This window comes from Amblyomma americanum, chromosome 3 (assembly GCF_052857255.1).
Source record: "Amblyomma americanum isolate KBUSLIRL-KWMA chromosome 3, ASM5285725v1, whole genome shotgun sequence".
Classification (NCBI taxonomy): domain Eukaryota; kingdom Metazoa; phylum Arthropoda; class Arachnida; order Ixodida; family Ixodidae; genus Amblyomma; species Amblyomma americanum.
This window is the reverse complement of record NC_135499.1, coordinates 136720990-136734162: the sequence shown is the minus strand read 5'-3', so window position 1 is coordinate 136734162 and position 13173 is coordinate 136720990. Positions and strand designations below refer to the sequence as shown.

General features: G+C 44.5%; 1 protein-coding gene across 1 annotated transcript in view; it reads left to right on the top strand.

Annotated features, from left to right (window-relative positions):
- Positions 1–13173, top strand: part of Cbp80 (Nuclear cap-binding protein subunit 1) — a 39568-nt gene that overhangs the window by 20970 nt on the left and 5425 nt on the right. Inside the window, exons 14-21 of the mRNA XM_077657950.1 lie at positions 2260–2324; positions 3249–3386; positions 4436–4539; positions 5805–5927; positions 8104–8203; positions 8779–8872; positions 9781–9884; positions 11497–11599. Coding sequence (XP_077514076.1) covers positions 2260–2324; positions 3249–3386; positions 4436–4539; positions 5805–5927; positions 8104–8203; positions 8779–8872; positions 9781–9884; positions 11497–11599 — 831 coding nt within the window. The remainder of the gene's footprint in view (positions 1–2259; positions 2325–3248; positions 3387–4435; positions 4540–5804; positions 5928–8103; positions 8204–8778; positions 8873–9780; positions 9885–11496; positions 11600–13173) is intronic.

The window sequence follows — 13173 nt, the reverse complement described above, 5'->3', positions numbered from 1 at the left end:
CTGTGATCATGCACTTTATCAAGTTGCAGACCTGCCTTGCCTTTTTTGGTTCCGGAGATCATGGGCTCTTTCACTCTGAAGATTGTTGCTTCGTCTCAGGGTTGTACCCATAAACCAGCTTCATCACAATTAATAATCCTCGACAGGAAGGACAGGTCATTACCGGCACACTTACTGTGTTCTTGGCAGACTTGATGTGGTGTTCCTTCTGCTCCTGGGCCAGAAGCCAGGGAACGAACTTGGCAGCAATGCATCGCATGTGCAAATCACTCATGAGGATTGCCTTGTCTATTCTGTATGACACATCGACAATGGCAGCAATGTTATGGATTGCTCTTCAACGATCCTCAAGGTTTCGACATTTTCAGATGCTGAGCTGGAAGGTCTTTCTAACCTCTCGTCGTTTTCCAGCAATGTTCTGATGTGCTTGATCTGCACATGCCACTCAGAACACCTTGCACGACTCTTGCAGCATCGCTGTAGACTTGCGGAATCATACCACATGTCTCAGTGGCAGACTTGCCCAGTGTTGCGCAGAATTTCATGTTCGCTCTTTGTTCTAATATGCTGTTCATGATGAAATCGCAGACATGGTGTTGCACATGGTCAGAATAGCAACAGCTGCACAGTTGCCGATTTAGACAGGACATCTCTTTTGACACACTGACTGATGAAGATGGGTGCTTTCTGTGATTGTGCATGCAGTTTTGCACTGTCCTCTGTTGGAGTGTTACAGAACTTGTCTCGAAACTTTTTGATGCCACCTCGTATTCTGGTCATCTGCTTCATCTGGCACATACAGTTCAACCTCGATTTAATGGAAGTCGGTAAAATTGGCAGTTTACTTCGTAATATTGAAATTTCGCAACATCGAAATTCGCCTCCTAGCATGCTCCGAAACCGCCAAAAACGCGCTGCAGGTAACCGACAGGAAAAGCCTTTATTTACAGTTAAAGTGCTCCTTCTGCCCTTTCTTCGCCAGCAGCAACGGCGTTGTGCGCATCTTTTGTGAGCTCGCGAGCCGCCCCAGCACGTCTATCGTGCCAACCACCTCGTTGGTGACGGGAACGACGCACTCGCCTTGAATTTTGGTTTTGCAGTCATCATCATCCTCTTGTAAGTGCCCGAGCTCACCGCAGATAAGACGTTGCATTCCGCCACTGTCACTGCTACGACCTCGTGGCCGTCGACAACTATCTCACGATGGGCCGCGCCGTCGGCCTCCTCCCTCCTTCGCATTTTTCTTACTCTTCTGTCTTTTATGTCGGTGAGAACGATAAGAGTCTCCTCCAGTCACCAACCAATGAAATGAAATCAGGCCAACCTCACCCCTCTTTTTCTGCCGTAAGTGCAAGTGTGTGTCTTTTTGCACATACATGCATCATCTAAGTGAGAAGCAGGGTTGTCAGGTGTGAAGTGTGCGACGGGCTTCACAGCTGACGAGTGTGCCAACGGCACTAACCTTCCACTTCTTTTACCAAGCTTTGGGCATCTGTAAACATGATAAATGCGGCGTGCTGTCTTCAAACGCAAGCAGCGTGTCACATTCTGCGCCGATTTGTCGATTTTGGGTGAGATAGTGAGAGCCGCGGGCTGGCCTGGCAGGCTGCCAAGGCTAGGCAGATGCTCGTGCTAGCCTCACCCGTACTGCCTCAAATGGTGTGGCCGGCGGCACGCTCACCACTATGATCGTCATCGTATTTACGTCCACCATGCGTTCGCTACGCGAGAGCAGTATGGCGGCCATATTACATATATGCGCTCCGATACGCGCTTTGGCATGCGCTCCACTCAACCACACGCGCCCGCGATACAATTTTTCCGGCGGTTCGTTTCCAGTCAGCAATAAAATTTGTTGCATTGAAAGTGCGCCAAAATCTGCTTCGTTAAACTGAGGCAAAAAATTCATAGTGATCTATGGGCACAATGTTATGAAAACTGGAATACTTCATTACATCGAGGATTTCGTTACATTGAAGTTTGTTACATCGAGGTTTAACTGTATTAATTCATGGATTAAGATGTGATCTGTTGTTCCTGCTATAGATACTGCAGCTGCTTAAAAAAGGTTATGCTTGTTTGGAGCAGTCATTGGCTTTGCATGAATGGTTAAAGTCGCCCACCTTTAGCAACCTCCTCTTTCTTAAGCTGTTTCATTCATTTCCGAGAAGGTGGACAGTTTTGTGTGCATGCAATATGTGTGCCCTGTTTTCTGTCCATAGTGAAATTTTATTTGTACTTGACGCTATTGGCATTTAGCTCGCACAGGCTGTTGAGCTTCTTTATGAGCAGTTGGACACAATGAATACTGACTGCTTAGACAGGTGAGCCAGTTTCTGATACTTCTCTTGCTTCCAAGGCATGTTTTAAGAGGCCAGTCTTTTGTCGTAAACAAGCGTTCGGCACATGATGGCCTTAGTTGCCTATGTGCCTAAAACCCAACACAACACAGCACTTTGTTACCAGCGCATAGTGTTCAAAACCTAAGCATATTTAAATATGAGAGCATTGCTTACTATGAAGGGTGGTTGATGGTTACTATTGGTGGCTGATGCTGGGCAAATGTTGAAATAAATAAAAAACAGTTCGGGCATTTTGAAGCCTGAAGCCAAGCGTTTGCTAACAGTTCAGCATGTTGGAAAGTAATAGGCAAAATTGCTTTGTGAACATGCTTTGCATTGTACTATGCCTTATGTGTAGCCCAAATTTATATGTTCTTTTTTGTTCTTGGGGTAGTGTCGGCTCGTTTTAGGAATATTTATGTGGTTTGCTACCATCGTTTACATTTTTAACTGGGAAGGCTGAGCTGGCAGTCAACTTTTAGCAGTCTTGGCCCTAATATGGGGACCTAACGCACTAAAAATGCCTAAGGAAACCTCGTTTCTTTGTAGCAAAGCAGGAGATGCTCAGGAGAGAATGTCTGTGCACATCAGGAGCACATATGTTGGAGAGGGTTAGAAAACGAAAGCAAAATAACAGTGCCCTGCCCGCACCATCTCTTGGCACGACAGGCTCATCAGGGGCACAGTGAGGATCTGCCTTTTCTAGATTTTATTGTGCACAAGACAGGAGCAGCTCTCAACACACACACACACACACACATGCACACAGGTGCACTCACACGTGCGCATACACGCACAGTGCAACAAGGCCCTTACACCAACTTAAAAGTGATAGAGCTTGGCTCCTGTAAGTTACTTTTTGAGGCTGGATGAAAAGGGTGTGCTCATTCTCATCACCTCCTCCAGGTTCTGCAGCTGGTTTGCCTATCATCTGAGCAACTTCCAGTTTCGTTGGACATGGGACGACTGGGCTGATGCCGTCTCTCTGGATCCTCTTCACCCCAAAGCTGTGTTCTTGAGACAGGCGCTGCATCGTTGCCTGAGGCAAGGAGTTTGGAAACTCTTTAACGCCTGCTGAATTTTAAATGGCACACACAAGATGACATGGGCTTCAAGCAAAGGGTTAATGTAGCTCTACTCTGCAGTATTGTAGGCTTACTTCCTGGCGCAAGCATAGGCAGAAATGTGCACCAGCTTTGACTTTTCTTTGTTGAGCATTTATGAGGGTGCTGCTGTGAAAGGTTGGTGCAATCGACTCTTGTTAGTTAGGACCTGCTTTATTTGAACTGACACTTTTGTCTTGTCAATATCACGGGCTTTAAAAATGCTCCTCTTTAATTTTAACTCGATATAATTTGAATTAACTTTGGGTCCTCTTTGAGTTCAAATTATCGAAAGTCAGGTGTCATCCTAATTTCATGAGACTGGCTAAAGTGTGTGGATGACTGAAACATTAAATAATTGATGACCGAATATAGTTGCCTCAGAAGCAGCTGTCTGAATACTGTAAGAAGAGGGTCGTCCATTTTATGGCAATGCCAGTGTTCCCCATTTGCATCAACTGCCTTAATGCACACACACTCGAAACACCCATGATACTGCTCCAAAGCAAGGGACTATGCATGCTCATTTGTAGTGTGAAGCATTTTTCTTGTAGTGTGGTGTTGTACTGCCGACGTCGACACCCGCTCCTGTTTAATCACACCCTGCAAGATGCACTTGAACAAAAGAAGGGGGGGGGGAGTGTAGCCTAGCTCTTAATGTCCATTAGGCGGCATCTGTTTCCTCCGTCACTGGAGAGTTATTGTCCTCGCAGTTAGTAGTTCCTTGTGCCTAGGTGTTGACACGATTCACCCACCAGGAAGGATGTAGCTGTGCACTAAAAATTACCACTTCCATATTTAAATCCCTTACAAGGCAGTGTTTTCTCTGCCTGTGGGTGACTTGTATTTGGTCTTCAAAATTGATTTTTATTTAAATTTGTTGGCTTGCTTACTAGCTGACAAATCCTAGTAGGACTGCTTAGTTTTGACGGGCGCTGCTAATTTATTTCATGCCTAAAATTTGTGCAAATTTTTTTCACCCAACATCAGGTTATCCTATCACCAGCGTGTGGTGGAACTTGGGCCACCTTCATTTGCCCCCTTCTTGCCAGCAAAGCCAGTTCCCGACTACCGCTACGACAAGGAAGGAGCAGGTGATTATCAGTCTAAAAATGCTACAACACAACCCCGCCTCTGGACTGGTGTGAGCACATTAGTGCGCATAAACATGAAGCTCATTTGAGGTATCACAATGCCTTGCTTACTAGTTGTTGCCGTGCTGATTTTTTTAATTGCTGCTGAAGATGGGGATAAATGTCTCTACTTCATAAACTGCCAACCTGCTTGCTCTCTTATTTTATTTTCTACCAATTTTGTCTGTTGCCACCTTGGCTAGTTACGCTTCCAAATGAAAATCAGTTTATGCGACAGCTGCAAGGTGCTAGAAGCTCCTGTGAAAAGCAACGAAAAGAAATGGAGAAGATTGACTAGGGGTCCGCACCTGCTTTTTCCAAGCAGGAATTGCGTGGTGCAGCAGAAGAGCGAGGGGCGGACCACATATTGCTATGAAGGCAGCACTTCTTAGTGTTGTAAAGCATAGCCGACTTGGCTGTCGCTGGCATCAAACCAGAAAGCCTGGGAGTTGCAAAGCCCATGGCATACCCATTGTGCCATGGCTGTGCTGTGAATCCAAATAGAAAGCTGTTGCATTGGTGCACCATCCTATTAGAGGAGGCGGTGTTTCTTCTTTTTTAGCGAGATATTAAAAGTAGTGTAAAAACTAGATTAGATAAAAATGAACTTGAAATTAACTGATAATAAACAGCGCAATACTTCACTTACGTGTTCTATCTTGCGGCACGTGGTTGAACACCTGTTCATCCCGCACTCACTTTCAGAAAGGTGGCTGCCTGGTTGCACATTTGGCAAGATGCTGCCTGTTGTATGTTCAGCATTGCAAACTGTGTTTTTGGCAGTGTCACCAGTAAAGGATGCTACTTTAAGAACTGCTGGAAGGCAGCAACACCAACAGGAAAATGTCTGAGGGATTGGCTGCATTCAGCCAGTGAGAACGGCACCTGTGGGAAGTCGTAACGTTCTGGCAAATGTTAGGTCTAAAGGATGTTTCCACACACCACCGTGTTTGTGGAAGCATTTGTGGCAGCCCATGGCATCTGGGTTAGCAGGCTACAAAGGCGAGAAGTTGGGTGCATGCATGGAACGCACATTATGTTTCATAGAAAGTTATAATGGGATTGCCACAATGTCTGGTATGTCATGCCACTATGCCACTGCCAGAACTGGCTGAGGATGGTAACAAAATGAAATGCTTGAAAACTGCCATTTTTGCCAGGCTTATTGCCAAGTTTTGTATCTGACACCCTCCTCATTGATTCTTACACGTTGTGCGGCTACGCAGACAGCCTACCGGGAGCGGCAGTGGCAGCTCGCTTGAGCAGCAGCATTCGCAACAAGTGCACTCCAGAGGAAGCCCTTGAAGTGCTTGCTGAGTTGCCCAACCCTCTTCAGGACGACGACAGCAGTAAGTTCTTGCCCAAATTCTTGGTTGCTTCTTGTTGTATGTTACATGTTGAATGTTGCACAAGCTTTGCATTTTGCAAGCTACAGTGGCATTAGCTATGTTAAAAAAGAAGAAAAGTGCCCACTGGAAAGCTGTAAAGATAGGCAAGAAATTAGATTTTTTGCAGGTAACCATTTATTCGGCCATGGCGCCTGTCATGCTATGGGTGTCACTAGTTTAGTGTCACTTTTATACCAGGTGTCCCAACTAACCTTAATTCGAAATTAAAAATATACTGAGGCACAGTAGGCAGAGGCAACTTCAACCGTGCTGTTGACCATTGTATGTAGTAATTTAGAGTATTTTTGTATGTTGTTCAACTGAATAATTAAATAAGCTGAGAAAATTAACTTTATAGCTATTGCATTTTTTATGAAGTTGCCAGGGCCAAATTTTAGAGCGTGCCAAAGAAAGTATAATTCATAATTTTTATTTTGATTTGTGCTTTAGATTAGTTTGTTCCCCATTGAAAATAAAGGGCGCAGAATATAAAAAAAATCCGATGTGACTATACAGTTGTGTGCTGCGACAGCAGTGCTCTCAAATGCGGACTTCGTGAACATAGCCATGTCCAGATATGATGGGGTGAGAACAAGTAGTGGCTGGCGGAAAACTAAAATTACCTCCTATGACCTGGCCGCATTTATTGTGGAAAGCAGTGGGCGTGCCTGCTCTTGGTAGCTACATATATACAGGTCGATACAAAGCGGCGCTCCTAGTCTTTGGTTGGGTGTCTTGTCTGTCAATTTAGAGAAAAATTGGCAATTTCAGGTGCAAAGCACTGCGTTGGAATGCAACGACGACACATGCGAGGCGTCGAATGCGAAACGCTGTTCTCCGAATATAACGCAGCATTGTGTTTCAGTCTGTATAGCTACAGGTAACTACCGCACCTGGTGTTATTTCCGCAATGGACGTGGCTAGGTCACAGGTGTTACTTTCAATTTTGCCGGCAGTGCCCACTTGATTGCTTCTGCGTCGTCACATTTACAACAGTATCGAACGTAGCTACGTTCGCGATTCCGCATTTGAGAGTGACGTTGTTGCGGCTTGCAAATGCACGGGCACATGCTTTTTTTTTTTATTTCGGGCACTTTCAGTTTGGCACCAGAATTTTTGCCAGAAACGCAGTAGGTAAAAAGTCTTTTTTTTTTTCAATTTATTTCATTATTCAATTGAGCAAAATACAAAAATACTCTGAACAATTATATACTGTGGTCAATGACATTGCTGAACTTGCCTCCACCAACCTTGCCTCGATACATTTTTAATCTTTTTCAAAAGCAAGCTGGGATACCTGGTATGGTGCAAACTGTGCAGATCGAAAGAAAAAGACTGGATGAAGGCTGGTTCACATGCAAGCGGCTGAGTGAATTGAGCAATTGAGCGGCGCATCACAGCGAAAATTTCCAAGTTGTTGTAACCTCTCCGCTCTGGCTGCTCGAGCCGCCGTGACAACTCAAAACTGGTTTTTGCGCCACTGCGGCAGGATTCGCGAGTGTTTTCGCTTGCATGTGAAACAGGCTTAAGACCTAGTGTAACAGCTGCCTATAAGCATAACAGGCTGTGACAGACTTTTGGTAATCAGGCAGCTTTTGATTTGAAGAGCAGGTGAGTTTCCCTGACTGTTGACGAGTGTTTCTGAACAATATGCATATGCTTGCCTCATTCTTTTTTTCACACATTTAGATGAGATGTTTACTTCATTGAGGCTCCACAATACACATTTTCATCTGGACAGCACAAGGCCAGGAATTTGTGGCAAAACCTGGACTTGCGCGTTGCCATGCATACTTCTTGGTGTTCTTTGGCGATACCTTCTGCTGTGTCAGTCTTACATTTAGAACGATGAAGCCGAGACTCCACATTGTTCTTGCTGCATCTCTAATTTCATCCGATGTCTTGCCAACTTTTAGTGGCCATTGAATTTGAAAGTGTAGTGAGGCTCTTCATGTGTTTGATACCTGTCGAGTTTAATAATCATTGAAGCTGCCTGCCAGAAAAAGGGGTACAGGACAATGCCTGTTTCTGATAAATACCTCTACGTATAGTGAAGTGACGATTCCTGGCACTATTTAAGTGCTTGTTGGCGCACCTGGGCTGAAATCGGGCTATTCTTTCCATATTGTGGTTGCAGTGGAGCCTGCGCATAACCCCCTCAAGATCCAAGTTTTTGTGGAGACATTGCTGTTCATAGCAAGCAAATCTTTCTCTCACTCCTTTGCAGGCATTGCCAAGTAAGTATTGCTGTTCTTTTTCTTATTCCTGCTTGCTTTCACCGTTTGTGTGGGGTTGAATTTTAGAATTATTCGTTTCTTTACATTTTGCTGATTATTTGGGGAAAATAAGTAAGCTACTCCCTTCATACATGCTGTGTAACGTTCCAAACAACTGGTTTCAGAGTTGAGCTGTTCAGTCTTGCATATAGATTTTGTCAACATGCTGTCACTTCTGACCAGCCTGTATAATTTGTAGTGAATTGCAGTTCATGGTAGCTTGGTGAAAGATAAAAAAGGCAACCTGTCTGTGTTCAAATTTTCTGGTTTTAATTCCTATGTTACTAAAACTGGGTATTCTTTCTACAGAGTGTGTTAAGATGTGACATGCAACAGGGGTACCTGAAGAAAGTTCAGCCATCTTTTCATTGTGCGGTAATGTTAGGGGAGAAGCGCCAAGTTTTTGGTTTAGTCACCTCAGTTAGCCTGCATCAGCCACCGTAGCAGGGTCAAGGTTGTGTGTAACATTATTTCTGGAATGTCTGCTAATGTGGGACTTTGTTTTCAAATCAAAATTTCTTTTTTCTGTTGCACAGATTTCACTATGTATTCAAGACATTAGCTTCAACAGAGGAGGCCCAAATATGTGTCCTGCGCAGTACTTATGACCTCTGGCACAACCATCAGCAGGTTGGTGCACACCTTTTCGCTTTTTGCAGCAGAACCTTTTGCTTTGCTCTGACCATGCATTAAGAGTTTTTATTGCTGAGAATGAATAATTTGCTGGGAACTGATGGCTTCTAACTTAGGATTCATGAATAACTGAAGCAGCAGATAAACCTGCATTATCAGCATGTTTGCAGTTATATGTGTTGAGAAAGATGCATATGATGTCACAGTATAAGTTGCACGCCTGGCTTTTGTGTGCCTCATGCTAATCACAGGCACGTGGCAGACCTCGATAGAGGCGTTAATGACATTTTAGCAGTAAGACATATTGCGATTCCATTCTGCTGGGTGCCATGCCCTATCTGTGCTAATGTGAATCAGAAGACCAAGAAATCCACTCTGTATTGGGCTTTATTTTCCTAGCTAGGGGTCAGACTGCTTTGCACTTTTGCTATTAGATGGGTTTTGCTCTTGTTCTAAACCTGTTCACTTTATGCATGTGCATTTCATCCAGATCAGATGTACTGTGGGGTTCCTCTGTAATTTGAACGCAATTCTGCAGTGCTGTGGGTGAATTAAATTTTACAGTTTGGTTCACTGGCATCGCTTTTAAGTATATTGTGACAAACTTCTTGGCCATATGTTATACGTATTCACCAACTAGGTTAGGTGTGATAGTTAAGCTTGGTTGATCTCTTCTGTAGATGCTGATTGGCAGTTCAAAAGCAAAAGCCTGTGTAGCCACAATTTTGAAACGAGCAAATATGAAACGAGCGTAGGGTAATGGAATAAAAAGAACAGTGAAAGTATTTGCTGACTTGGGGCTTTGATTGGATTGACATAAGGTCTTCTTGTGACTTTTATTCTTTGTAAAGCTTTTTCAAAAAAAGAAGTGCTACTTTTGAGTTCTACCTTTTTCGTGCTACTAGATGATGATTGGACTTGTGGACAAGTACTTGAAGACGCAAATCGTCGAGTGCTCTGCAGTGGCGAACTGGATCTTCTCCAAAGATCTGGCACCCGAGTTCATGAGGTCAGGTGGATCTTTGCTCTTCCCGCAGTTTGTTATATAATTTTAGGTGATGTAGCCTTGCTTTGCATATAATAGCTGTGCTTCCAAGAAGCCAGAACGCTGGACACGCATAAGTTTACTGAGACCAAATGATCTGGCCAGTGCACTTCTTTGCTCTATAAACATTAGGGGTGTGCATATATTCGACAGTTTAGAATATTAATTCGAATAGTAAAGTAGTTGATATTTGACTCGATCCTAACGTTTGGTATTCAAGTAGTATTCATCTCAGTCGAACAACGTCTCCGCAATGCTCGCTTTTGTGGTTTCGGTTCAGCGTGCCTCTCCCAGGATGGCACCGCGGCGCATGCGCAGCTGCAGTCTCGACTACATGGACACTTTACTAGGCATGCGTGCCACGTTCCTGCAGGCCCGCAAATATACAGGAGTTGGTGTGCGCCTGCGTGTGGCAGCAGACGCGAGCAGATGTGACCAGGTGCGAGTGCAGCTGTACCTGCTAGATGTCTGCACCTGCACTCCCAGGGGATGAGTCTGAGCTGACTGCAGCTGCCGCAGCCGCTCTTCTCTGTGTGAAATTTGCTAAACAGGCACGACAGCGTGAGCACAAAGGGGAGCTAGCATGAGACACATGGAGATGGGTGCCCCTTTCCGACACCTGACGCAGGGTGGCACTGGGCACGCGGTGCACAGAACTTGCAGGTCTCCAGTCACCACGCTGAGCAATGACGCAGTCGCAATTAAGAGCAGCAGTTGAAGTTCTTACGCCCCACAAATATGCTGGCATAGCAAGTAGGTCGACCCCCCAGTTTCTGATTGGCAATTTTTGCAGGAAGTCGATATGACTTCAATGAGTTTGATAAAGCTTCAATGCACTCTTGTTTTTTTTTCTTTTCATGTAATGGCCTTGTGCGTTAGAAGCATTCGTGATTTTGAAAACGCTTTTAGTACCATCCTAGTTTCCTTTTTGTGTTGCAGAGGTATCCGGTATTCTAAGAAAATTGCTGTTTGCTTCAAATTTGCTTCGAACCAGAAAACCACTATTTGCACACTCCTAGTGAACATGCTGTTGCTAATTTGGCTCCTGGCAGTATTGCTTGTAGTATGTACATTTTCCGTGCTGCTCTATGTGCATGCTAGAGCAGACGGATAAACATGCAAGAGATGCAAGTCTCTGTTGTCTGTTTTCTCCATTCTTTTATGGTAGTTTATTCTTTCGTGGAAAATTTCAGTACATTAGTGCCAGTAAAATTCACTTATGGCCAGTCCGTTCATGTCAGTGCGAGATTTTTACTGCGCCCGCCTATGGGGTTTAGCTTCTTGTAGTGCAAGTGAACTAGTTGCTTCAGATGCGAGCATTGTGGAAACCTGTCACTTCTGCTAGCTATGTGCTGTGTACAGTCGTCATGCGGTCAGTATCCAGTTCATTCCCTGCACACTTAGGAAAAAGCATTGCAACTCACCTGTAGCGAGGCTGGCTCATCATTGCCATCCATGTTTAGTGTTAAACAACAGCCTCTTTCGGAAATAATATTCAGTTATTCAGTGATAAGGGTACGCATATGCTTAGTGTTTTTATGTGGTGCATTTTTTATTTCTTTATCTCTTCCTTTAGGCCCTATATATGGGAAATTCTCCACCTCACAATTCGTAAGATGATCAAGCATGTCAGGAAATTGGAGTACGAACTAGAAGATGCCAAAAGCAAGCTCAGCAAGGTTGGTCTTCCAGCAGTAATTCGTGTTGCTTCATTAGCTCAAGCTGATATGAGATTCATACCGTATTTATTTCATCTAGATCTTTTCGATCTAAACTTCTGTGCCTTCATTTGTCTTAATGAGTGGGCATTATATTTTAGATGTAGAAATTGCTCTTTCTTGAGTAGAAGCATTTTATATAATTTTTTTCTTTGCTTAGTGCTATGTTGATGCTCGTGAGTGCCGTTAAACAGTTCATCTTAAGCGGATTTTTTTCACATTGAGTCCTGCAGGAAACCAGCCAAATGGTCTCACTTGGTCATCTTATCTGAGAATTTGTTTTAACCGAGTTTGTCTTAATGGGAGTTTATTATAAAATGTGTGACCTTGTTTTAAGGCATTGTCACCCTGCACTTTGAAAACTCACACGTGCTCAAATAGAAAGGCAAAGCATGCATTGTCTGTGGTTTTGCTGAAGTGAACATTATTTGGCAAGGAGGCTTGGCAAAGCCGAAGTGTGACGAAAATGCAGGGAGATAGATGCATGTGTACTGTAAATGACCTATTTTCCTTGAGCTCAAAATTTTGTGAATTCAACTGCAGACAAAGTCAGAATGTTTTGCTGGTACCAAATTTCGCAGGCAGTGGTTTTACTGTTAGTGCTTGCCTCTTCCCTGCAGCTGAGCAAGCTTCTGGATGCTTCTAACGCAGGAAGTCTCAGCTATGTTGTGCCCTAGTACTCTCATGACACCGACCATGGAAGGAAGTACAGAGAAAGCTCGTTAATTCGAACCTCGATAATTCAAATTTTTGGATAATTCAAACTACACTACTTGGTCCGGCCAAGCTCCATAGAGATCGTGTATAAAAAAGCCCGTTAATTCGAAAGCTAGTCAGTTCCGCTACGGATAATTCGAACTACACGCCACCGCGTCTGGGCGGCTTGGCACATAGCACGTGGCCCCAAAAAAAAAAAAATTACCTCCGCATAGTAGAAGCTGCGTACGTCCTAAACGGGGACAGAAGATGGAACCAGATAAAACCATGGATGAGTGGGTAAAGCCTAAATGGTGCCATCACCGGCGCGGCGGCCGGCGGCGCCGTAGGGTAGGGGTTGGCGGCCGCGGTGGCGGCTGCCTACCCTCTTTTTCGCGCAGCTTCCGAAACTCGCAATTAAATGCTCGTTAATTCGAGCCCTGTTAATTCGGAAATACGGATAAGTACTGTCGGTGCCTTCCCAGCCAATGCCCTTGAAAGGCTACGACTTCAGACAGGCGCTACAAAATACGTGCGAAAAACCATTTTTTTTTCCTTTCCGAGTTTCAACCATCCTTCCACCCATCAGTCCCCAAAGGAAGCACGAGGTCAGCTGCGTTCATGGACACCGGCTTTTAGCATCGTTCGCTGCAAAAGGCGTTTGCTGCAATCGTGCATTCCAATGATTGAGTGGCAGTAGATGGCATCCGCCCCAATCGCCCATGGCACTATAAGGCCAATGTACTGAAAAAGAGCCTTGCACAACCGGACAAGTGCTGGCTCTCTGCCAAGTTCGCTTCCCCCCCTTGCTAGAGCTAAAGTCAAAAGGTAAACACACC